The 24,900-nt window shown below is 44.1% G+C and overlaps 1 protein-coding gene across 5 annotated transcripts in view; it reads left to right on the top strand.

Annotated features, from left to right (window-relative positions):
- Positions 1 to 24,900, top strand: part of NAV3 (neuron navigator 3) — a 1,001,553-nt gene that overhangs the window by 801,924 nt on the left and 174,729 nt on the right. For all 5 annotated transcript variants that reach the window (XM_069228788.1, XM_069228787.1, XM_069228786.1 and 2 more), the window contains one exon: positions 11,277 to 11,360. In XM_069228788.1, the coding sequence (XP_069084889.1) occupies positions 11,277 to 11,360 (84 nt within the window). The remainder of the gene's footprint in view (positions 1 to 11,276; positions 11,361 to 24,900) is intronic.

Raw genomic sequence — 24,900 nt, 5'->3', positions numbered from 1 at the left:
TCAGTTCCCTTATTGGTTTTTTGTTGTTTTGGTGTCACTTTGTTAGTTAAAATTTTCTTTGTTTTTATTGTTTTGTATTTTGACTTCATTACTGTTTTGGCACTGCATAAATACTTTACACATTGCTCAGATGTAAGCCTTTCTTCTCCATGTGCCATGGTGATGAGGGGGTATAACCAGAGCCGGCTTTAGCGCCTGGTGGCGCCCTATGCGACAGTCTTTTTTTGGTGCCCCCACCTCATGACCACCATCTCAGATTCCCCCACTACCACCCGGAAAATGTGCCCTCATTTCTCCATAGCCTCCCTTTCACATACATTGATTTGTTTTAAAGTGCTTTTAAAGGCTGGCTTTACTAATCCAGCCAGATATCCACATAAAATACAGTTCTGTTCTTTGCAACAGGCATATTAACCCTCTTTGCGACTTTATGGAGAGTCAAAGCTGCCACTAGACAAAATTCCCATCTCTCTCCATAGCTGGAACATTAATCACAAGAGGTATCTTGACATTTTAATTGCTTCCTGACGGCTGGACGCACAAGGAACTTTTTTAGAAGGTGTTTTCAATCGCAAGTTTCTAAGTTATTGCTAGACACAGCGCAACCCTAAGGTAAGCACCCCCCAATTCAGGTCAGCACCCGGTTCAGCCGCACCGCTTGCACCACCCTAATGCCGGCATTGGGGATATCTCAATTGAATTTAGTGTCTTTTGGGTGTCACTGAGAAGTAACAGTCTTATTATTTTCTGAGGTAGGTGTCTGCCCACCCAAATTATATTTTACTTTCTTACGCAAGCATGTACATCAAGTCTACTCATTCTAGCATCTGGGGCATTTGTCTGACATTGATAGAAACATCTTGTGTAGTTGCTTCAAATTTGATAAATACGGTGCAGTAAATTTCACTGTATTATGTAAAACCTGGATTTTCTTGACACTCTTTTCAGGCATCCCATTATGTCTCTCTATTCTGTGTCATTTAGGTTGATGTCTAAGGGCCTGATTTAGATGTTGGTGGAGGGAATACTCTGTCACAAACGTGACGGATATTCTTTCTGCCATATTACAATGCCATTATATCTAATGCAGATCGTAATACGGTGGATGGGATATCTGTCACGTTTGTGACTGAGCATTCAAATCAAATCAAAGCATTTATAAAGTGCGCTACTCACCCGTGAGGGCCTAAAGGCGCTAGGGGGAGGGGGTTACTGCTGCTCGAAGAGCCAGGTCTTGAGTTGCCTCTGGAATGCGAGGTGGTCCTGAGTGGTCCTGAGGTTGGTGGGGAGGGAATTCCATGTCTTGGCCGCCAGGTAGGAGAAGGATTTCCCACCTGCCGTGGTGGGGCGGATGCGAGGGACGGCGGCGAGTGCGAGGTTGGCGGAGTGAAGTTGACGGGTGGGCGTGTAGAAACTGAGGCGACGGTTGAGGTATTCGGGTCCCTTGTTGTGGAGGGCCTTGTGTGCGTGGGTGAGGAGCCGGAAGGTGATCCTTTTGTTGACAGGAAGCCAGTGCAGGTGTCTCAGGTGGGCGGAGATGTGGCTGTTGCGGGGTATGTCGAGGACGAGGCGGACGGAGGCGTTTTGTATTCGCTGCAGACGTTTCTGGAGTTTAGCGGTGGTTCCTGCATATAGGGTGTTACCGTAGTCCAGGTGGCTTGTGACGAGGGCGTGGGTCACAGTCTTTCTGGTGTCGGCGGGGACCCAACGGAAGATCTTTCGGAGCATGCGGAGGGTGAGGAAGCAGTAAGATGATACGGCGTTGACTTGTTTGGTCATGGTGAGAAGCGGGTCCAGGATGAATCCGAGGTTGCATGCGTGGTCTGAGGGGGTTGGTGCGGTGCCAAGGGCCGTGGGCCACCAGGAGTCGTCCCAGGCGGACGGGGTGTTTCCGAGGATGAGGACTTCCGTTTTGTCTGAGTTCAGTTTCAGACGGCTGAGTTTCATCCATTCTGCGACGTCTTTCATTCCATCTTGCAGGTTGGTCTTGGTGCTGGTGGGGTCCTTGGTGAGGGAAAGTATCAGCTGCGTGTCGTCGGCGTAGGAGGTGATGTTGATGTTGTGTTTGCATACGATGTCGGCAAGGGGGCTCATGTAGACATTGAAGAGAGTTGGGCTGAGCGAGGAGCCTTGTGGGACGCCGCAGATGATCTTGGTGGGGTCTGAGCGGAAGGGTGGGAGGTAGACTCTTTGGGAGCCGTTGGAGAGGAAAGAGGTGATCCAGGGCAGGGCCTGTCCTTGGATACCGGTGGAGCGGAGGCGGGATATTAGGGTTCGGTGGCAGACGGTGTCGAAGGCAGCCGAGAGGTCGAGGAGGATGAGGGCGACTGTTTCTCCGTTGTCCATCAGAGTTCTGATGTCGTCTGTGACTGAGATGAGGGCGGTTTCCGTGCTGTGATTGGCTCGGAATCCGGACTGAGAGGGGTCGAGTAGGTTGTTGTCTTCAAGGAAGTTGGTAAGTTGCTTGTTGACGGTCTTTTCTATGACTTTGGCAGGGAAGGGGAGGAGCGAGATGGGGCGTACGTTCTTCAGGTCGCTGGGGTCCCCCGTAGGTTTTTTCAGTAGGGCGTTGACTTCTGCGTGTTTCCAGCTCTCGGGGAAGGTGGCAGAAGCAAACGAGTTGTCGAGCATTGCCTCTGCCAATATCTAAATCAGGTCCTAAGTCCCTCACTATTGTGAGGACTTGATTCCTGATGATGGTGTCAGACAAGACAAAGCAAATGAAGTGATCATTGGGTGTTCATAAAAATTGCCAAATTTTGTGGATGATTAAAAAGGCATGAACTAAGATACAATATGTCAACATGCAAAAAGTGAAGATGTATTCCTTGCTAATAAGGGAAGTGTTAGAAATGGGGTTTCTGGTTAGCAGAGGTATGCACCATTTCCAGGCAAGAACCACAATTAACCCATGCTCATCCCCTGGTAGCTTTTCATAGAGCAGTCAGGCTTAAATTAAGAGGTAATGAGCTAAGGGTGTGTGCAACACTCCAAATAGTAAAAACACCACACACCTGGATAGAAAAATAGGGTTTAATTTACTAAGTAAAAGAAGACTAAAATGACAAAAATCCAATAATATCCTGAGATATGCAAATTTCAAGATTTAGGCGAAAATGGCACATATAAGAGCAAAGAGACAACTGTAATTAAATGGTCGCCCCAGACCGGGACAAAGTCACAATTTCAGTCTGCCAGCGATCGAGTAAAGACAGGCTAAGGGGACCCATTTGGGTCCTTTTGGAAATGGCCCTCTCTTCAGGATCACCTCAAAACCTTTTGCTTTCCTCCTCCTTTTGATGGATTTTTGCTTGCTGGCCTTGGGAGTCTGCACACTTTACCACTGCTAATGAGTGCTTAAGTAATTGTGCTCTCTCCTCTAAACATGGTTTGATTGACATATACCTGATTGGCATATTTAATTTACATGCAAGTCCCTTGTAGAGTGGTGTACCGTATCCAGAGGGCCTGTAGATTACATGCTACCAGTGGGCCTGCAGCACTTATTGTTCTATCCACTTAAGTATGACTTTAAAACATGTCCCAAGCCTGCATTGAAGCCTGAATGTAGTTTCACACTGCCATTTTGACTTGGTATTTAAAAACCCCTTGCCAAGCCTAAACTCCCCTTTTACTACTTATGTCACCCCTAAGATACGCTCTAGGTGGCCCATAGGGCAGGTTCTGGGTAATTAAAATGTAGGACACATACTTTTACAAGTACTAGTAGTGAAAAACATCTTTGCTTCTCACTCATGTTCAGCCTACCCCTCTCATAGGATAACATCATGGATTCTTTATTATTACATTTAATAACCTGTGATTCCTGAACCAGAGGTGGTAGATATGTCATGTTTGGTGTCAATGAACTTGTAATGATAACCCTCTTTAATGGCGAAGTCGGATTTATCATTACAAGTTTGAAAACACAACTTTTAGAAAGTTGGCAAATGTGCCCTTGACCCTCTAAGCTTGCAGCCTGCCTTTGGTCACATGACTGTGTGTAACTGACAGTTAAGACGTTGTGAGTTCACCCGAGACAGTCACACATAGTGCGATTAGCAGAGCCTGAATGGGCCATTTACTGGCTTGATGGGGTTGGAGCTAAGCACAGCCCCACTTGCCCCGGAATAGGCTGGGCTGTGCCACAGTACAATAGGCTTAACAAATCTGTATTGTCAGTGCAGTCAGCTAGGAGCCAGGGGAGGCAGGAAACTCCTCGAACTTCAAAGAACCCTTCTGGAAGCTTCCCCCAATTTCTAGGAGCAGGGCACCAAGGTTTATAAATAGGGCTCTCAGACCCACACTTCACTTCTCTACTGGACCTGTGGAAGGACTCCCAGAGTAATGCCTCCTGCTGTGACCTGCTGCTGTACCTGGAAGGACTGCTTTGCTGCATGGAGCCTGCCTTGAACCTTCAGAGACCAGCCTGCTGTCGAGCCCTTCATCTTCAGGACTTCAGAAGAGACTCCAAGGCCAGGTTATCTGGCCCCCTGTTCAAAGCCACAGGGACATAACTGGCTCCCCCATCTTGAACCTGCACCTGGACGTAGCCTGAGTGAGCCTTGAACTGCCAAGAGGTCACCTTCCACTCATGGACCTTTGGTTGTGGTGTTGAATGTGCCCAGTTGGCCATTTTCCAAAACTGAAGACTTGCTATTTTGAAACTTAAACTTTAGAAATTCATAACTCCAGCTCTGCTAATAAGATTTTATACTTTTTGTGTAGAATAATTTATTAAAATGTTCTCTTTTTTCTAATAATGGGGTTTTGGATTTTTAATGTGTTGTCTTTTCACTGTGTTGCTGTTTGTGTACTGCATAACTATTTAACACATTGGTTCTAAGTTTAGCCTGACTGTTTTTTGTGCCAAGCTATCCAGGGTTAAGCACAGGTTAAATTAGGGACCCTTTGTGTTTCACCCTTCAAGGGATTGTGACTGTTGCTTGACCAGAGCTCACACCCCAGTCAACCAGCAACCCAATTTCTCACAGTCCCACTGAACACAGTACCTTAAATCTTAGTGTGCGGTCTGCAAGGCATTGCTTCCAGCGTCTTTTCCAGGAAGCTGTGCAGAAAGGCTTTGTGGAGTTTGGTGCAGCTTTGCATTGGTCCTGTGGAGCTGTGAGGTGAGGATGCAGGGCTTGGCATCACTCTGTATCAGCTACGATAGACTGGTACCTGTGTGGCGAGGCTGTGCGCCACACGGTGTTGATTCCAATGAGGCTGGCAACTGTGTGGTGAGACTTTGTGCAACTTTGTTTCAGTGGTTCTGATGAGTGCCATAAAAGGCAGAGTACCTTAGGCTCATTTCCAAGGGTCCAGAACTGGGGTGGCACCACTTGGCAGGGTAGACCCGCAGATGGCAGAGTCTAGTAGTACATGTAGGTGGGCTGGAAGTCTTTTATGTTCCTGAGACTTCATAAAACAGAGGGCAAGCCCTTGGAGTCATTTTGGTTCTGGGTTGGAGAGATGCAGGTCCAGCCCTCACTTCCAATCAAGGAGGGCAGCAGTCTAGTAGAGTAGCTGTCCAGCAGAGTGACAATCCGGTCAGCAGCACAACAGTCCTTCTTCCTGGCAGAGTATCCACTGGTCCTGAAGTGAACTGAGTTGGTGATGTCTGTGGTCCAGTACCTATACCCAGTTGTGCCTTTGAAGGTGGGGAAACTACAAAGTGAGGCTTTTGAAGTGTACAGAGGCCCTGCCCTTCCTGCTGGGACTCCAGACTCACTAGAGGGGAGTAGGCAGCCCTTTGTGTGCGGACAGGGCAAAGCCTATTCAGGTGTCAGTGTCAGCTCCTCCCTCCCATCCTACCCAGTATGGATCATGAGTCAGACCTAAACTCCCTTTGTGTGTAGCTGTCTAGAGGGAATGCAAGAAGCCAAACTGTCACCCACACCAGACATGAATTCAGAGACAGACAGAAGGCAACAAATGGTTAAAGTAAGAACATGTCGGAATTACAATTTAAGATATGACTTGACCATAAATTGTGATTTTAAATTGTGATTCCAGACAGACCAAACCTGGGGGTCTCATCTCTTCCCAATTGGAAATTAAATTTAAATAATATAATGCGGCAATCCAAATGCTATCCTATGGGACTGATAGGCCTTGCAGTAGCGAAAAATGTATTTGAGTGTTTCACTACTAGGACATGTAAAACTGAAAGTACATGTCCTACTTTTTAAATACACTCTACCCAGCCCTGAGCTGACCAGGGCCTACTTTAAGGGTGCCTTCTATGTATTATAAAGGAAGGTTTGGCCATGGCAAGATGGTTAACTTGCCAGGTTGGCATAGCGGTTTAAAACTGCACTCACAGGCTCTGCTATGGCAGACCTGAGGCATGTTTTAAGGGCTTCTTAAGTGGGTGCTACAATCAGTGCTGCAGGTCCAGTAGCATCATTTAATTTACAGGCCCTGGGCACAGGTAGTGCACTAGAGATGGTTAAGTAAATCAAATATGCCATTTGTGGATAAGCCGATGTTTTTGTGTTTTAAGCAGAGAGCACATGCACTTCTGCCCTTCAGTGGTTAGTAGTGGTGAAGTCCCCTGAGTTCTAAAGCAAAGAAAAGTGAGGTCAGCAAAACAGGAGGTTGAAAGGCAAAAAATCATGGAAAACCACACCAATGATTTCAGGTCTAACAGGAAGCAATGGATGCAGGACTTCAGTAGTTTTGAGAAAAATAATGGAAAGTAAAACTGGATTAATTAAAAGGAAGCACAACAAATATTGATAACTCAGTTGTGGATTTCCACTACCTATACTCTCTAAAGGCCATAGGCAACTTCCTAATCTGTAGACCATTCTGAGCTGATATTTTTCTTTGCAACTACCTTCTGTTGTCCTTGTACCGTATATCATTAAAAAAAGGTATCTGAAGTCTCCATAGCTACCCACGTCTGATTAATCCAACACCTAATATAATGTTTTATTTGGTGATCTGTAGCTCTTTTGAGGGAGGCCTAAAGAAGTGTTCACAATAAATACATGTGTATTAGACCCGTCAACCTTATGGTGATTTCCCCCCTCCCCAAACCATTTGCCTCACCTTCTCCTCTTTCGCTGACCTTATTTTTCTTGGCCTTAAGACTCTGCTCACTTTACCACTCCTAACCAGTGCTAAAGTGCTTGTGCTCTCTCTCCCCTAAACATGGTGAAATTGACCTATATGCAATTGGCATAGTTAATTTACTTGTAAGTCCCCAGTAAAGTGGCATTATATGTGCCTAGGGCCTGCAAATTAATTGCTACTAGTGGGCCTACAGCACTTATTGTGCCACCTAATTATGTAGCACTGTAAAACGTCCAAGGCCTGCCATTTCAGCCTGAATGCAGTTTTAAACTGCCAATTCCACTTGGCAGTACAGCCTTAAGTTCCCTTTTATTGCTTAAAAGCCATCCCTGAAGTAGGCCATAGGTAGCCCGTATGGCAGGGTGCATTGCAATTAAAAGATTGGACATTTACTTTTAGATGTTACATGTCCTGGTAGTGAAATAATCCTAAATTTGTTTTTTTACTACTCTGAGGCCTACCTCTTTGATAGGATGACAGAGTGATGCCTTATTATATTTAGCAAGTGCTAACTTTTGTTTAGGAACAGGTGAAAATTGCATGTTTGGTGTATGAGAAACTGTAATTTAAAAAACCCACTTTAATGGTAAATTTAGATTGGGTTTAAGTGACATTTATTACAATGACACTTTTAGAAAGTTGGCATTTTCTTGCCATAACTATTTAGTGCCTGCAGCCTGCTCCTAGGTCACCTGGCTGGGTGTAGTTGGACTTTGTTGATTCTTCCCAAGCAGCCACACAATAAGAGGTTAGGTGTGCCTGGATGGGCCATTACTGGCAGAATGAGGCAGAGCCGGGAATAGCCCCACCTGCAACTGAATACGTTGTGACCTGCCTTCACACAAAGGTTTTGTTACCACCAACTGCTATGTCGACTCGGCATTTAACTCCCCTTGAAGCCCTAAACCTCCCTTTTTTACATATGTCACCCCTATTGTAGGCCCTATGTAGCCAATAGGGTAGGGTGCTGTGTAATTGAAAGGTAACTTTGACTTTTACAAGTCCTGGTAGTGGAAAACACTTACATTTGTTTTTAAATACTGTGAGACCTACCTCTCTCATAAGATGACATTGGGGACTCCTTATTACATTTAATAAGCTGTGATTTTCCATTGAAAGCTGGTGGCCTCATCGTCTTTGGTATCTATAAAATTGTAATAATAAACGCTCTTTAATGGTAAAGTTGACTTTTTCATTTAAATTTTGAAAATCTCACTTTTAGAAAGTTGTCATTTTCCTGTCCTTGACCCTTTTGTGCCTGGCTGGGCACAAAAGGGTCAAGGACTGACAGATCGACTTTGTGAATTCCTCCCAGACAGGCATACAATAGAGAGATTGGCATGTCTGAATGGTCCATCTCCTAACAGGATGCAGGTTGCAGCTGAGAACAACCCTACTTACATCTGAATAGCCTGTGCTCTTACTTCACACAGAAGGCCTAACAACCTTGCCTTGTTACTTAAGCCAGCTTAGAGTGAGGCAAGGGAAGCAGGAAATCCCATGTACTTGAAAGTCACTGTCTAGAATTTTCTCCCATCTTTCAGGACCAGGGCACCAGGGTATAAAAGAAGGGCCTCATACTCCATCTCTTCAGTACACTTTTGGACCAGTAGAAACTCTGCCAGGAAAACAGACTGCTGTGATGCTTACAAGGACTGCACACTGCTGGACTGCTGCCCCAAAGAAACTTCAGACCTGCTTTACTGACCTGCTGTCCTCTTGCCTGGGGAAGAAGAACTGGACCTGCAACTTCATCTTGTTCCCAGGACCCCATACTGACTCAACGGGCTAGTGTGCTGGCCTTAGCATCTGAACATCGAGGACATAAAAAGCTAACCACCCAGCTGCTACAGTGAGTTCCTGACCCTCGAATACTGCCCCTATGGTCCTAGACCATTGGTGTGGCTCAATGCTCTTAAAATCAAGCTTTTGGTCTCTTCGCAACCGCAAACAAGCCCATTTGCACAAGATCACATCATTCATAATAAAAAATCGACAGGAGCTACCACCAGCCTTCTTCATACAGCAAGCATCGATCGCCCACCAGGGACTGCTGAAATGAAGCTCCAGCCCGCTCATCCACAATGCCTGGCTTGCTGTCCTGCCACGCCGACCACCGATGTGTTGTTCTCCTTGCTCCCTCCGAACATCTTCAACGTCAACAGGACTCGACACAAAACATGAGAAGGTAAAACTTCAGTTGGACTAATCTGGGACTGTATCTGGCCTACCCTTCATCTGGTCTACTGAACTTTTGACTATAACCCGGTCCAGCACGACCACATAGCCGCAGTTCGCGCTTTATGCTCTTAGGCGCTATTTTACACTTTATTCTTTAAAAATTCATAACTCCGGTTCTGCTGATTGGATTGTTGTCATTTTTGTCTTTTTTTATAAAGTTAAAAATGACTTAATTTTTCTAACCAGGTGTGGTATTTTTATGTGTGGTGTTTTCACTTTTTTACTGTTTGAAGTGTTGCACAAATACTTTGCACATTGCCTTGTAGTTAAACCTGACAGCTCTGTGCCAAGCTACCGGGGCGAGCACAAATTAATTTGGGGTTTGCTTGTGCCTTTCCCTGACTAGGATTGTGGTTGCTGCCTGTCTGGGGTTCACACCCGAGTCAAAAAGTAACCCCGGTTTCCGGCAGTGTACATCTACTACATCGAGAGATCGAACGGCTAGGAAGAGATACAAAACAGGGTATTCTGAACTGTGGCATTTAATTCAGAAACTACTGTGTTATCTGGGCAAGAAGCACAATATGGAGAAGATCGACTAACAGTTTGGATGTGGCATGCTCTTGACATGTTTGTGTTTTTCTCTTCATGTATTGATAAAATATGTATTTTTATTATGACTTTTTCAAGTGAATTCGTTAGGTACTACAGTCATTTCAGATTTTGATGATGTAAGCTGTTACCTAATAAGCAGTTTATATGCTAACACAATGAAAAAGCGTTATGTAGTTTAATAAGCATTGTCTGAAATAAAGCGTTTTGATTTTCACTGAGACATGACCCTGGTGTCAACATTAAGAGCATCCTTTAAAATAAAACAAAACCATATAGCCCTTCCCTGATGCTTGGTGGGATATAGGTTACCTGAAATAAAAGAGTAACTACATGGCTAAGTAACATGCCAAAACCCTCGGGTGCATTGGGGGGTGTAGCAGAGAAAATGACAACTGTGCTTTTTTTTCTTAATTAATATATTACGAGTACAATGATCGTATCATGATCCATGCCAGTATAATGATCAGTTTGGGGACTAATCAAATTCGTCATCACAGCACCAGGTTTTGAACTATTTATTTGCTCGGAAAGCCCTTTAGTAAGAGCCCCCATGTCACCACGCAACTTTATTGACATTGTCTCTTCATAGCAAATGATAGAACCTATAGGATCATATTACATACATCAACTGCAATGTGTTCACTATAATCCTGCCATGTTCCATATTATTAGGCAAGCTTGTCATACTGACATAGTTGTTTTACCCTCCACTCAGTAGGGTGCATTAGAGGGTCTCTGGTTTTTTGGAGGGGTGAGAGGCCGCCCTTTAACTGGGCACCAACAGAAACATAGCCTATCTTTGGTAGTGGTTTGTGGACGGTTCATTGTATCTTTCTTCTTGACCTCTTCCAAAGCAAAAGCCTCACCACATTCTGGCTGATAATACTACAAATAAGGGAAATCCCCTCGTTAAGCGCCCCGGAAGGGAAATTGCCACAGAGCATTCACGTACTGTGGGTTTTACAGAAAGGGCTGGGAAGACTCATCTTTAATACTTGTGTGGCTGTTGCAAAAAGCACTGCCAGTTTGTCAGATGACAGATTTGCTCCCTCTCCGTCAATCACATAATTGCAGCAACATTGGAAACGCCTGCTGTTCCCTGAGCAGAAGAGATGACTGACAAAGTGTTGGAAGGCCGGACGCCTTCACGTTTAATGTTTGAGAATACCTGGATGTGGCATTTAATATTCCTTTTCTGCTCTTATTTTACAATTTTCGTATCCAATGTGAGAGTAAATGAATCTGAAAGTACCCGCTGCAGTTTTGTAAGGATTACTGGAATCAATCTTTCTCTGTCCAAAAGCATGAACAATGCTTTGTTTACTTGCCATAGAAATGTTAACTATGTTTCAATTAAAGCCCTATTGACATTTTGAATGATTTTCTTAATTCTTTCACAGTCTCATCTGGTAGCAGCTTTTGAAAAAAGCCTAGGAAATATGACGGGGCGACTACAAAGTCTAACCATGACAGCAGAACAAAAGGTGAGTTTTCGAAGCTGATGCTACGATGTGGAAACAGGGAACAGATAACCCTTTAGTTTTGTAGAGAATACAAAATGGAATAAACCGCGTAACACAACTCCAGATCTTTTATCGAGGACCTTGAGGTCAGATGTTTTTTTGTTATGCATAAAGGGATGTGCAACAAATATGTCTGTTCATTGGCTACATGATGGCCGTCGCATTCCAATGTTTGATGATAACATCTTACATTTCTCAATTTAATTAGGCAGTTGTGATTGTTCCTTTAAGTTCGAAGAGCCAGCGACGGAGACATAATAAAACCTATGAAGGAATGTACTTCTAATCTAGGATTGATATCAGAATTCTAATATAACTTGGCTTTTGGTATGATTTTGCTTTTTAGCTCGTGAGCTTGATTTTTTTAATACAAGGATGAAAAATAACACATTTGGGAAGAGTCAGGTTTTGGGAAAACAGACTTGTTCTCTAAAAGACATATTTTCCCCTTATTAATTTTAAGACATTTAATGAGATCTAAAGTCAACCTTCACCTTGCAGTTACCAGTGCCACTAGAAATATGTTGAACACGACACAGGAAAACCCACAATGTCATTACTGCGCCTTAATGCAGTAACAAAAAATTGCAGCTATTAATTTCTAACGTAAGACCTTTACCTGTGATCGATTTAGAAATATATATGTAGGTAAAATATGTGTTTTTTATGAAGACGTACAGTCGGGAAATGGCCCAACATCACATATACCACCCCAAGGCAGCACAAAAACACAACAGGATTCTTTGGCTCATATTAATAATTCAGAAAGAAAAAACACAAATCCCAGAAGGAAAGTCGCAAAGCCATAGCATGTGAAATGTGGGATGACGTAACGAATCTGGCACAGAAGCAGTATGTTCCTTCCAAGAATATTATTTGGCCTTCTTTATGTTTTCACCCAAACGACCTCCTCTGCCTGAGTGCCTTGTGTTCCAAATGGCTACTCAGGCTATAGGCTTCATGGTCAAAACTATGGGCAATCCAGAACACACATTATTACCATAGGCCTGTCACCCAGAACCTCAATGTAATCATTGTACCCCAGAGACATCCATCATTTTTGGTCCAAGCTTTACACATTGAAGGACATCAGTGACTAAGGGTCTTCATTAGTGTGAAAATGCTAAAATTAAAACATGAAGTCTGCAAGGATATGGAATGAGGTGGTCTCCTGAGTTTTTTTTGGGAGGCCAGCAAGCAATCATGACCCGTAAGTTCATCAAGGTGACACAAATCATACCTGACACTGATTGTACTGCACTCCAACTACACATTGCCAATTAAAATGCTATTTGAAAAAATAAGAAAATGATGGAAGATCTTTAATATATTTGGCAGGGAGTAAGTCACATCACCATCACAATGCACTCTTGCTTGTTCAGTGCTTGACCCATTCCATTGAACTGATCACACAACTATGTCATCATATTTTACAACCCCTCATATAGAATACACAACAGTCATAGCAAGTGCACCTAAGAGATTGCTAAGTCAAACAGAACTCTGACAGATCTTGCTCTACATCACTAGAGTCTGTTCCCCACGGTAAGCAAAGACCATTTTTCAACTCCACAGTTGTAATCAAGCCTGTGTGAAATCTGCATTGGAGAGTCCCATCACAGACAGGCAGGAGTGGTCCACAATTGTAACACCTCAGGGTTTTCACCACTGTTGTAATGGGCCCCTGTATTGCAGACCCTCAGAATGATAACAAAGCACCCCTTTTGGGCATTTGACTAAGTAGCAAGCAAAAGCAGTTGAAGGCGTACCAAAGAAGGTGCTGCGGGCTAGAGACTCAGTTCCCAACAGTGCAAGAACCACTACTTAATAATGCACTGTCTTGCCAGTGCTTTTTTTGTGAAAAGAAGTACTTTATAACACACACAATTATTTATGCACAAAATAACAAATATTTACAAAATGGTAGGTGAAAATACCTGTAGAGACACCCTCCTAAGAATCTCAGACCAAAATGGAGCTCGCACTAAGCTTAGGTCCCATAGGTCAGGTAATCCTCTAAAGATGCTCTGGTCCCCTGTGCTGGAAGCACCTTAAAACAGTTTATACTTTACAGCAAGCCCTTACATGTAAAAACATCATATAGCTGTACATGCATAGCATGATATGAACCATTCTTTGGAAAAAGTGAGACCTACAGGCTCTCTGAATATCACTATAATAAGCACATACAGCGTGAAAACTCTAAACCGTAATACAGTCACACAATTAAAACCATTAAAGATGGTGCTACTTTTCACTGGTATAAAGAAAGTTATGTGCAGTGATCATAACTTTCAGGAATACACATCAAAACAATTGCCAAATATTGAACATTACAGTATTTAGAGCCTTTTTTATACCTTTACGAAGAGCTGCCAAGCAACCACAGGGTATAGCAATGAAGATCCATGCACTGCAAATCCTTTATCCAAAAGCCCCAACTCTAATAGTGCTTGTCAGTTCAACTCTTTTCCGATCCCAGGAGACTTAGCCCACAGCTACTTCTGGGCTCCACAATACAACTGCTAATGGTCCTCTTGGGCACTAGGAGCTGACTATGCAAGATTGTATGTGCCCTATGGAGAAACCTTTAGCTCCCTTTGATGTGGCTGTAGACAGCATCTTGCCTTTTCCCTTTTCCTTTTTTAAATAGATCAGTATTGCTGTGGGTGTGTATCTTCAACCAGCAGTTACCCATACATAAGGGGTACCTGTGTACCGATCTCCTAAACAACACAGGAGCCACGCACTGGGCTCACAGAAGAGTGTTTCTCTGCTTTACAGCAGGTAGAAACATGCCATTATTCTACTATTTTGCTACCCCCAGACATGGAACAAAGAGCACGAAGAGCATGAGCATTTGGTGAAAATGACTACTTGGTGTCCTGGCACAGGGCCCCACTTTCTGGTTCAAGGGCTCCCTTATCTTGATGGATGTGTTGTCCCCCTAGACTCTGGAACTCATCAGGGGAGTGGGACAAGTAAAGCATGATTCGCTCCTGTATGCTCGGTCCTTCTGTGAACTGGTCTTCGTTAGGACCTTTTTTCTTCCACTTCTTATTCACAGTGGTGTGCATGTTACCTCTGGTCCCTTGGGGCACAACCCTTCTCCCAATCCTTAGAAAGTCTTAGATGAAACTGTATGATGTAATGCAGCTGTTCTGGGGCAGGTGACCCTTGGCATCCACTGGGTATCTCAGAAAACGAGCAGCCAACACAGATAAAACTATCTCTTGCTCCACTGTATGGATTCAAATGGAGTTTGCTGGTTTTCATACTTGGTGACATCTCCAGTGCAGTAGGACAGTCAGTTTAAGGAATTCTAGCCTCTAAAATCTTTCCAATTTATTCAAATTAGGAAGAGCATTGGGACCTACCTTCCTACCACTTCAGCTTCTAGCTGCCTTTTTGGTCTTAACATTTTTCTGATTTTTGGTGGTTCTTTTCAGAGTGCTCTCCTTCCATTAGGGAAACATTCAAAGGTCAGCCCTCCTGCTCTCACCTCCAGTAGCTCCTTGGCTCAGGGTTTCCCAAAAGCCACTCACTATGGCTCTCAAGTGACCCTATGTTGCCTGCCTGCCTGCACTGCCAACATCCTAAAGCCACCTGGCTACGTGCAGGGCACCATTGCATGTGGGAGCAGCCTAGGGCACACTCCTAGGGCCTCTGCAGCCAGAACAGATCCACAAATGTCCAAGGATACTCTCTCCTTCATTGTCCTCAGCAAGTCCAACTTCTACTTTCCCCAGGAGACAGAGGGGGGTCATTCCGACCCCGGCGGGCGGCGACCGCCAAAAGACCGTACCGCGGTCAAATGACCGCAGCGGTCATTTTGACTTTCCTGCTGGGCAGGCGGGCAACCTCCAAAAGGCCGCCCGCCCGCCCAGCGGGAAAGCCCCAGCAACGATGAAGCCGGCTCCGAATGGAGCCGGCGGAGTTGCTGGTGTGCGACGGGTGCAGTGGCACCCGTCGCGATTTTCAGTGTCTGCTTTGCAGACACTGAAAATCTTAATGGGGCCCTGTTAGGGGGCCACTGCAATGCCCATGCCAGTGGCATGGGCACTGCAGGGGCCCCCAGGGGCCCCACGACACCCGTTCCCGCCAGCCTCTTCCTGGCGGTGCAAACCGCCAGGAACAGGCTGGCGGGAAGGGGGTCGGAATCCCCATGGCGGCGCTGCTTGCAGCGCCGCCGTGGAGGATTCTCTGGGGGAGGGGAAAACCGGCGGGAAACTGGCGGTTTCCCTTTTCTGACCGAGGCTTTACCGCCGCGGTTAGAATTGCCCCTGAAGCACCGCCAGCCTGTTGGCGGTGCTTCCTCCGTCCCCGGCCCTGGCGGTCCATGACCGCCAGGGTCGGAATGACCCCCAGAGTCCCCAGAAGTTAAAGTTAAGAGTGGCCCTCCATTCCTCACAATAATTCATCCAACGTAGACTGCTTTTTTTCTTCCCCTGTAATTCCTCTTCTTTTCAAAGTTTCTCTTTCTTTTTTCTGCATGCTATAAAAATGATGGAGAGTTCCAGTAGATGGTCACCTCTGCCCAATCCAGAGATGCAACATGCCTCTCACCACTGACCGACACCTTCTATAAGCTACTCTCTACCAATGCACTGTAGTTTTTTTCAAAATGGTGGAATCAATAGGTTCCTTGCAGGAACGCTCCCTGGACATTCAACGTCATCTATACCTGACACAGCAACATTGGTTCCTTGCCTCTAAATCTCAAAGGCGTCTCTTTGTGGAATGAATGACAGAGATTGTCTGTTTCCATACTGTTCAAGTAGGAAGGGCATACCCAGGCTTGTCAGTGAAGTGTGAATTATAAACCCAATGTAGATTTTTCTCCAGAGAACGCTAATCCCATTCAAATGAACCCATTCAAATGGACCCATTCTCTTTTAATCTATCTGCTGGTCATCAGGAACAGTTACCTTGCCCAGATAGATAGTTCAAAGGCTTAATCTTACTAAAGGTCGACTCTGGGAAATGTTGCATAAACTAAAGTATTATCAAGAGTGCAATATTAGTGCCATATTGTGTTTTCATTTGGGATAATTTTGTATATGGAGAAAATGAATTTAATCATCTCTTTAATTTGAGGTAATCCAACATTTGTATTTTGGTGAAGATTACTCCCAGTGTGAATATAGTAAAGGACCACTGACTTACATAAAAACACTACAGTCTCACACTCTTTCATTTGGTTACTCAGTCTGATAAGACCAGCGCTGGACATGACATGTATTTATTTATCCATCTACAACAGACTTCATGTGTGCAGATATCAAGCACAGTTAGAGAGTATCTTTCCTTGCTGAGCTTGCCCACACATAGATGTGTATGTGCAGCACATGTTTGTGTGTAACCAACACAATGCCTTTCACCCCTGCTGAGGCACAGTGATCCTTGTTTTAAATGGCAGGCACTAGTGTTCAACACTTAGTACTTTTTTAGCAGACACAATAGTGAGATTCAGTAAAATTCACTCACGACAGAAGTCCAAAACCAGTGGGACAAAATCTAGGTTTTGTTTAAGAAGGTCAGAACCTACATCTCAGAAGACCAAAAATATACCCTAATGCTGCATGCCCCTGTCCCAAGAGTAAAATTATAAAATGCTAGTCCTTTTACCAGTTACACCCATAAAACTAATGCCCAAAAATATTTGTTATTTTAAGGGCAAAGGGTTATGGCAAAGGTTCTTCGCTTGTTCAGGCCTCGTTTAGGCCTCGAAGGCCTGTGAGTACAATGCAAAAAGAATCTAATGTGCATAATTTAACTTTTCCTTTGATATCACCAACCTTGATAATATCAAAAGCAGTGTATTATTCAAAGCAGTTTGCTGGTGCATGAACCTGTTCCCCTTAGCTCCAGAACAATAAACAATTGACGATCATCAAGAAATTAATAATCAATACAGTTAAATATGTAAGATAAAGAGTTAATCTCAATACCTAGCCATCACCTGCTCCTCAATGTCTCAAGGGTATCTCAATATACTTCCATAGCCACTCCCCCCACCCACAAATGCATTCTCCAATCGCATCATCTTGGAAAATCTTAGTAATAAAAACCATGTCAGTGAACGGATTGACACATCTGCTTCTTATTGACAATCGCTTCTTAAGTATAAACATTTTCCTAACTTCAATGAAAACAAGTTCAGCTCTCTATAATGCAACTAGATCTAACTAAAGCCCAATTACTGTCACTTTTTTCACCACACATTTTTTTATAGAAAAAAGACACTTCAGATATTCTCCACTTTCTTGAAAGCGCTCACAGCTTAAAACCTCCAACAATCGCGTTTTTGATCATAATAGAGCACATATCAGACTGAAAGTTATAAATAACACCATTCCAAAACTAGGCCATGGAGGCCCATTTTTTCTAATTTTATCAAACTTAATTGCAGCCCTTCTAACTGGAGACTATGGAGACTGATTACAATGCTTTTAAACTTATAACAATGTTGTTGTGTAGTTTCAGTAATATTTCTCTTCTTTATGTAAATAACACTATTTGCAGGGCTCAAAAACTAAAACTATATCTGTCAACTACTGGATTTAACCAGTCATCTCTGGTGTTCAGCCTTTGCAGATTGTAGACCTGAGAGATGCATTAGGGGCCACGTACATTTAGTACACTTGCACACCATGTTATACAATATGCTTGTCTGAAAATTTTCCTCATTAATATCTAGAAGACATTGGTGAACCACAAACTCAATGTAATCTACAAAAAAGATTTGGTTACTGCATCTAACCATATTCAGTTCAACTTGGACCGGAAGGCTGTTAATTTCCGCAGGCTATTCTCCCTTTCAAAATGTTGTGCTTCAAGCTAATCTTAGTGTTATCCTATGGGAATGATGGGATTTGCAGTAGTGAAAAGAAAATTAAGCAATTTTTCACTACTTGGACATGTTAAACTTAAAAGTATATGTCCAACTTTTTAAATACAGTGCACATTAAATTTGGCCTAACCAGGGCCTACATTAGAGTTGACTTACATTTTAAAAAAAAAGCAAGGTTTGGGCCTGACAATTGGGTGCACTTGCCAGGTTGAAATGGCAGTTTAGAACTGCATACACAGATTGTGCAGTGGCAGGCCTGGGACATGTTTGAAAGACTTCTCTAGTGGTGGCACAATCAGTGCTACAGGCCAACTAGTACCATTTAATTTACAGGCCCTGGCACACATAGTGTACTTTACTAGGGACTTAAAAGTGCATTTAATAAGACAAATGTTGAAAAGACAATGTTACCATGTTTAGAGTACAGAGTACCTGATTTTAGCACTGGTCAGCAGTAGCAAAGTGACCAGAATCCCAAAAGCCAGCAAACATTAGTCAGAAAAACAGGAGGTCAGAGGGCAAAAGGTTAGGGGAAACCACACCAAGAAGGCCAGGTCTAACAACCTCTTTGCCAGCGTTTTTAAGACTAGCCTAGGTGCTGATATCTTAATTCCTCTATTTGGTCACTGAAAGCTAGTCTGGTTCCATTCAATTCACTATATTTAAAAAGGGTTGGCAAACTTCCCTGCTAGTTACTGTTCATTTTCACTACCTAATGTGGAGGGAAAAATGTTTTTCTAGAGAACTGTTATATGAACGGGAAGCTTGGCTCAACAAAAATACACCTTCATCTCTCAGCCAAATTGGTTTTCTGCAGGGATTTGGCATCATTTTGCCTCCATTGACAACTAGTCAGACCCTGAATGACACATTTACTCATTGCAAGTGGTTTTCAACAGTCTATATTGACTGATTGGGGTATATCCCCGATGTTGCAGAAAACCATTATTACCCTATGTTCAGACACATGGGTAAAAATAAAAAATAAATAAAAAGAAAAGGCACACACAAATGGAGGTTTAAGCATGGGTGCAGATTGGCACCTCTGTTGTTTAACCTGTATGTAGTAGACCTATGTGTGTTAAGTACGGCAAATGAATTTCCTCCGAAACTTGGCAGCTCTCTTTTAAGCATGCTACAGTAAGCACTAAATAATGGATTCATCTGCGATTGGAAATCTACTGCTTTGCTAACAAACATTCAATCAGTAAAGGAAAAACAAAGATTGCAGTTTTTTGCCAGAAAATCCATAAGAAATGCCACTGGCATTTGGTGTAACTGGTTATTAGTATTTGTGGTTGTGGCTTGGGAAGTGGGAGGAGTCAAACTACATTAAACAGCATTTCATTCAGTAGCTTTAGCTCTAAATGCCTTCTTTTTAAGGTTAAGCATGAGGCTGCCAGGGCCCCTTATACCCCAATCTTATGAGTGATTTCAAGTAAATTGATGCCTACTTTAAACTCTAGATTGGTCACCTCTTTTAGGAAGCTCTATAGATTGGCTGATATTGCACACCTTTCCATATGGAGTTCTGTTTTGCTTTTCATACATGGGGATAGGAACTGTGGTGGATTTACCCTCCCCCCCAAGTTTTTGGAGGTGAGGGGACACAGGGCAAGAGTAGTGGGGACATGGGGGTCAAACGACCCTGAAGTTGAAAAAGATACAGCGATGCAATCCCTGTTTAAACTTCATTAATTTTTCAATGCATTAAAAAAAATGAAAATTGAAAAGAAATTAAGTTTAAACTGGGCTGCTGACACCTTTCTGTATTCAAGCTCGCAGTGCCCGCTGCCGGACTGCTGCAGCTTCCATAACACCGGGGTTCATATCTTATCTATGTGCTGGACTCTGGTACTTTACAGGTCCTTCTAAGGCTTTTCAACGGTCTGGCTCACATCTTAGAGCCCGTGCATGAGCCAAGCCCTGAAAATATTTTCCATGTACATCATACAACAAGCATCACATAATATATGATAAAGTCACTTCAAAACTGTTTATTTCTTTAAGATGACACTTTGACAATAACAGGGCATTATATCACTCCACCGGGAAGTACATGCTAAAAGTGGTAGTTCTCTACCACTGGTATTCTGAACTCACATATTTGAATGTGCTCTCAATGGTGATAATGAAGGAAAATAGTTTTGGTGAAATAAAATATTTGCCTAAGATCACACAATTTAAGTGGGGAAGCCATCATTAATTCAAGTCTTCTGTTTCACTTTGTACAAATCAGCCATTAGATGGGTATCTCTTTGTTCACCCTTATGTTAAGGGTTTATTTTGACCTCTGAGGGCATTTTTCAGCAGTTTTTAAAATATAGAGCAAACTCAACCCAAAGGTATTGGAGCGCTTTATAGGAGCACCAGTTACATTATAGCACATCACATAAATTATTTACTGGCATGAGGACATTAAGTGATTGGCCCAGAATCACAGGATCCTGAGCCAATGTGACACGTGAACTTAGTTTCCTGTTCCACATTCTGCAGCTTTAACCGTAAAACCACATACTAGGTAGAGGCCAATGCTCAGCTCCTTATGGGAGGAGATACAGGAGCTCAAGCTAACCCAGAGCCAGGCTTACAGCTGGAGCCTGTCTTGAGCTTTCAGCAGCTCGCCCACATATAATTTCCATACGACCATCCATGGTTTTTGATTCAAAGCCTTATTTACTAAAAAACAAAACAAAATGGTAGATAGGACTTTGTGCCAAAAGTACACCTCCTCAAGACATAAAGAATGAGGAAAGTTTTATTTTCTCTAAATGTTTGAAACTTTATACATACACTGCACTTTACAGCATACATACAGTGGTCAAAATATTAAACTATGTTAACATATAGTTTTTGTACAGAAGGGTAAACTTCCAGTACAAAAACCTATGCTTGACATCAAACACACACTCCTGTGCATTAAAGTGCATGGCTGTGTGCACTGGTGCAAGGCAGACATATGTGTTCCAGTGCAGGGAGAAACAAAACTGGCGTCATATCTTAGTGGATGTGATGCTGTTCTACTCTCACCTATTGATGCAGGAAAGTAACTTTGGTTACTGTGCTATGTTGTATCAAAAGTTACAAATGTACCCATCAATGTTTAATTGCTTACTGTGCTTTCAAAAGTATTTTTTTTAATCATTTGGATTATACCTAGTGCTAACCTTTCCTAGACTGATTAATAATCTTAGAGTACATCTTAAAAAAGAATAACTGTGATGCCTTGAAACTTCAAATGATTCTATGAAGTAAAGCCTGTACTGGCTCCAAAGGAGACCTTAGATTTGCTTATCAAATCAAATCATTAACATTTATAAAGCGCGCTACTCACCCGTGTGGGTCTCAAGGCGCTAGGGGAAAAAGGGGGGTTATCGTAGCTCGAACAGACAGGTCTTTAGGAGTCTCCGGAAAGCGGAGTGGTCCTGGGTGGTCCTGAGGCTGGTGGGGAGGGAGTTCCAGGTCTTGGCCGCCAGGAAGGAGAAAGATCTCCCACCCGCCGTGGAGCGGCGGATGCGAGGGACAGCAGCGAGTGTGAGGCCAGAGGAGCGGAGGAGGCGGGTGGGGACGTAGAAGCTGAGGCGTCTGAGGTATTCCGGTCCCTTGTCGTGGAGGGCTTTGTGTGCGTGGGTGAGAAGTCGGAAGGTGATCCTTTTGCTGACTGGGAGCCAATGCAGGTGTCTCAGGTGTGCAGAGATGTGGCTGCTGCGGGGTACGTCGAGGATGAGGCGGGCCGAGGCGTTTTGAATGCGTTGCAGGCGATTTTGGAGTTTGGCTGTGGTCCCGGCGTAGAGGGTGTTGCCGTAGTCCAGGCGGCTCGTGACGAGGGCGTGGGTCACGGTTTTTCTGGTGTCGGCGGGGATCCAGCGGAAGATCTTGCGAAGCATGCGGAGGGTGAGGAAGCAGGCGGAGGCCACGGCGTTGACTTGCTTGGTCATGGTGAGAAGAGGGTCCAAGATGAAGCCGAGGTTGCGGGCGTGGTCTGTGGGGGTCGGTGCGGTGCGGAGGGCCGTGGGCCACCAGGAGTCGTCCCAGGCGGACGGGGTGTTGCCGAGGATGAGGACTTCCTTTTTTTCAGAGTTCAGCTTTAGGCGGCTGAGCCTCATCCAATCTGCGACGTCCTTCCTACCCTCTTGTAGGTTGGTCTTGGCGCTGGCGGGGTCCTTGGTGAGGGAGAGTATAAGTTGGGTGTCGTCGGCGTAGGAGGTGATGATGATGTCGTGCTTGAGTACGATGTTGGCGAGGGGGCTCATGTAGACATTGAAGAGTGTCGGGCTGAGCGATGAGCCTTGAGGTACGCCGCAGATGATCTCGGTGGGTTCTGAGCCAAACGGAGGGAGGTAAACTCTTTGGGAACGGTTTGCGAGGAAGGAGGCGATCCAGTCCAGGGCCTGGCCTTGGATCCCGGTGGAGCGGAGGCGGGTGATTAGGGTGCGGTGACAGACGGTGTCAAAGGCAACCGAGAGGTCGAGAAGAATGAGGGCAACTGTTTCACCGTTCTCCATCAGGGTTCTGATGTCGTCTGTGACTGAGATGAGGGCGGTTTCAGTGCTGTGGTTGGTTCGGAATCCGGTTTGTGAGGGGTCGAGCAGGTTGTTGTCTTCCAGGAAGGTGGTCAGCTGTTTGTTGACGGTCTTCTCTATTACTTTGGCTGGGAAAGGCAGAAGAGAGATGGGGCGGAAGTTTTTCAGGTCGCTCGGGTCAGCCGTAGGTTTCTTTAGTAGGGCGTTGACTTCGGCGTGTTTCCAGCATTCGGGGAAGGTAGCAGAAGAAAAAGAAGAGTTGATGACGGTCTGGAGGTGCGGGGCGATGATGTCGTCGGCTTTGTTAAAGATGAAGTGCGGGCAGGGGTCCGAAGGGGCGCCGGAGTGGATAGAGTTCATGATGGATTTGGTTTCTTCCGTGTTGATGTGGGTCCAGTTGTTGAGGGTGATGGCCGGGGATGCGGGTTCGGTGGTGTTTGGTTGGGTCTGGTGTCCGAAGCTGTCGTGGAGGTCGCTGATCTTGCGATGGAAGAAAGTGGCGAGGGATTCGCACAAATCCTGTGAGGGCGTGACGGTGTTGGCGTTGGCGCTGGGGTTGGAGAACTCCTTGACGATGCTGAAGAGTTCTCTGCTGTTGTGGCTGTTTTTGTCCAGTCTGTCGGTTATTAATCAAGCATCACCCGCACTCATCTCATTTGGCATTTTACTATACTGAATTTCTGTGAGCAACTCATCTTTTTTGTGAAGATGTTGCACGCAGACACACAACTCTCTCTCTCTCTCTTTCTCTCTTTACATCTTGTTTTTTAAGGCATTTCCCATACTTTATGTATCTTTTTCACATCTGGTTTTTCACATTTGTAAAGCATCTATCTCCAATACACACACTGGGCATCTCATTTTGCGAGCATCTCATTCAGAAGGCATATTCCATGTAACTTTTACCCGCATCTTCATCTTTTCAGATTGTGAGCACTCTACATTCGTTGCATCCATCTGCACTAATTCTTTCAGCAGATTAGACAGCAAAAGTTTAAAGTTTTTTTTATTGTGTTTTATATATTGTGTGCTGCACTGAGTGCATACAGTGCCTTGATCTACACCTTGTGCAAACAATACACTTCATCTGTCTGTGGTAGTATACTCACTCCCCCTCCTGTGTAATGATAAAGCAAATGGCAGCAGAGTTATATGTTGAAAATATGTTTGACCATGGGCACACACTTTTTGTTTTAAAGGGAGGTTGGGAATAATAATCATTTTTCCTGGTTCCACATTCCCCACAGCACTGCAGATATGGTGTGGTGGGGGCTGATGAAAATTCCCACAGATTGCCCTTGTGGACAAATGCCATTGTTGGGAGCCTTGTGCAGATGTAATGCAATGCTTATTACATCATGCTTTTATAAAAAGGGAAAAGGTGGAAAAGGTGGGATTAGAAATCTTGCAGTTCTTTGGCTAAAACATACACACAGGACACATTTAATAGAGTGATGCTGTCTGCTTTTGCTAGAGAATTCCAACTGGAGGTCTGGTCAAGGATATTTTAATAGTACTGTTTCAAAATGCTTTCAATCATTCACATGCTTCTTCTAGAGCTCTGGGGAACTAGGTGGCTATTAAAAGATAGCTGCTGTAACAAATGAGGTTTTGACTGAGTGGGATAAAAACCTTTCTCAAGAAATAAACACAGTCTTGGTCATGTTCAGGTTAAACAACAGAAGTCACTAAATTAACCTGTGCTTACCCATCTGGTAGCTTGGTGCATAAGCAGTCAGGCTTAACTCAGAGGCACTGTGTTAAGTTTTTATGCAGCACTCAAACTGTAGTAAAGTGGAAACACAACACAAGAAAAACCCCACACCAATTTAGATAACAGAATAAAATGTAACAAATACAATGAGACCTAAATTGCAAAAATCAATCAGTAGAACTGGAGGACTGGACGACGAAACAACGACTTCAAAAACAACTACTGCCTTAACAATGAGGTCGGAACACCAACCTCGTTGCTACTACTAATGATTTTACCACGAATGCCTTAACAACGATATTTCGTTGTAAAGGCATTCCTGATAAAATCATTAGCAATAGGCACCATTCACCCTACATCCCTCACCCCACCCCCCCCAACCCCACCCCAAAACCTAAAAACCTCTGACCC

Source organism: Pleurodeles waltl, chromosome 4_1 (genome assembly GCF_031143425.1).
Source record: "Pleurodeles waltl isolate 20211129_DDA chromosome 4_1, aPleWal1.hap1.20221129, whole genome shotgun sequence".
NCBI lineage: Eukaryota > Metazoa > Chordata > Amphibia > Caudata > Salamandridae > Pleurodeles > Pleurodeles waltl.
The sequence above is the reverse complement of the archived record's forward strand: the minus strand, read 5'-3'. Positions and strand labels throughout refer to the sequence as shown.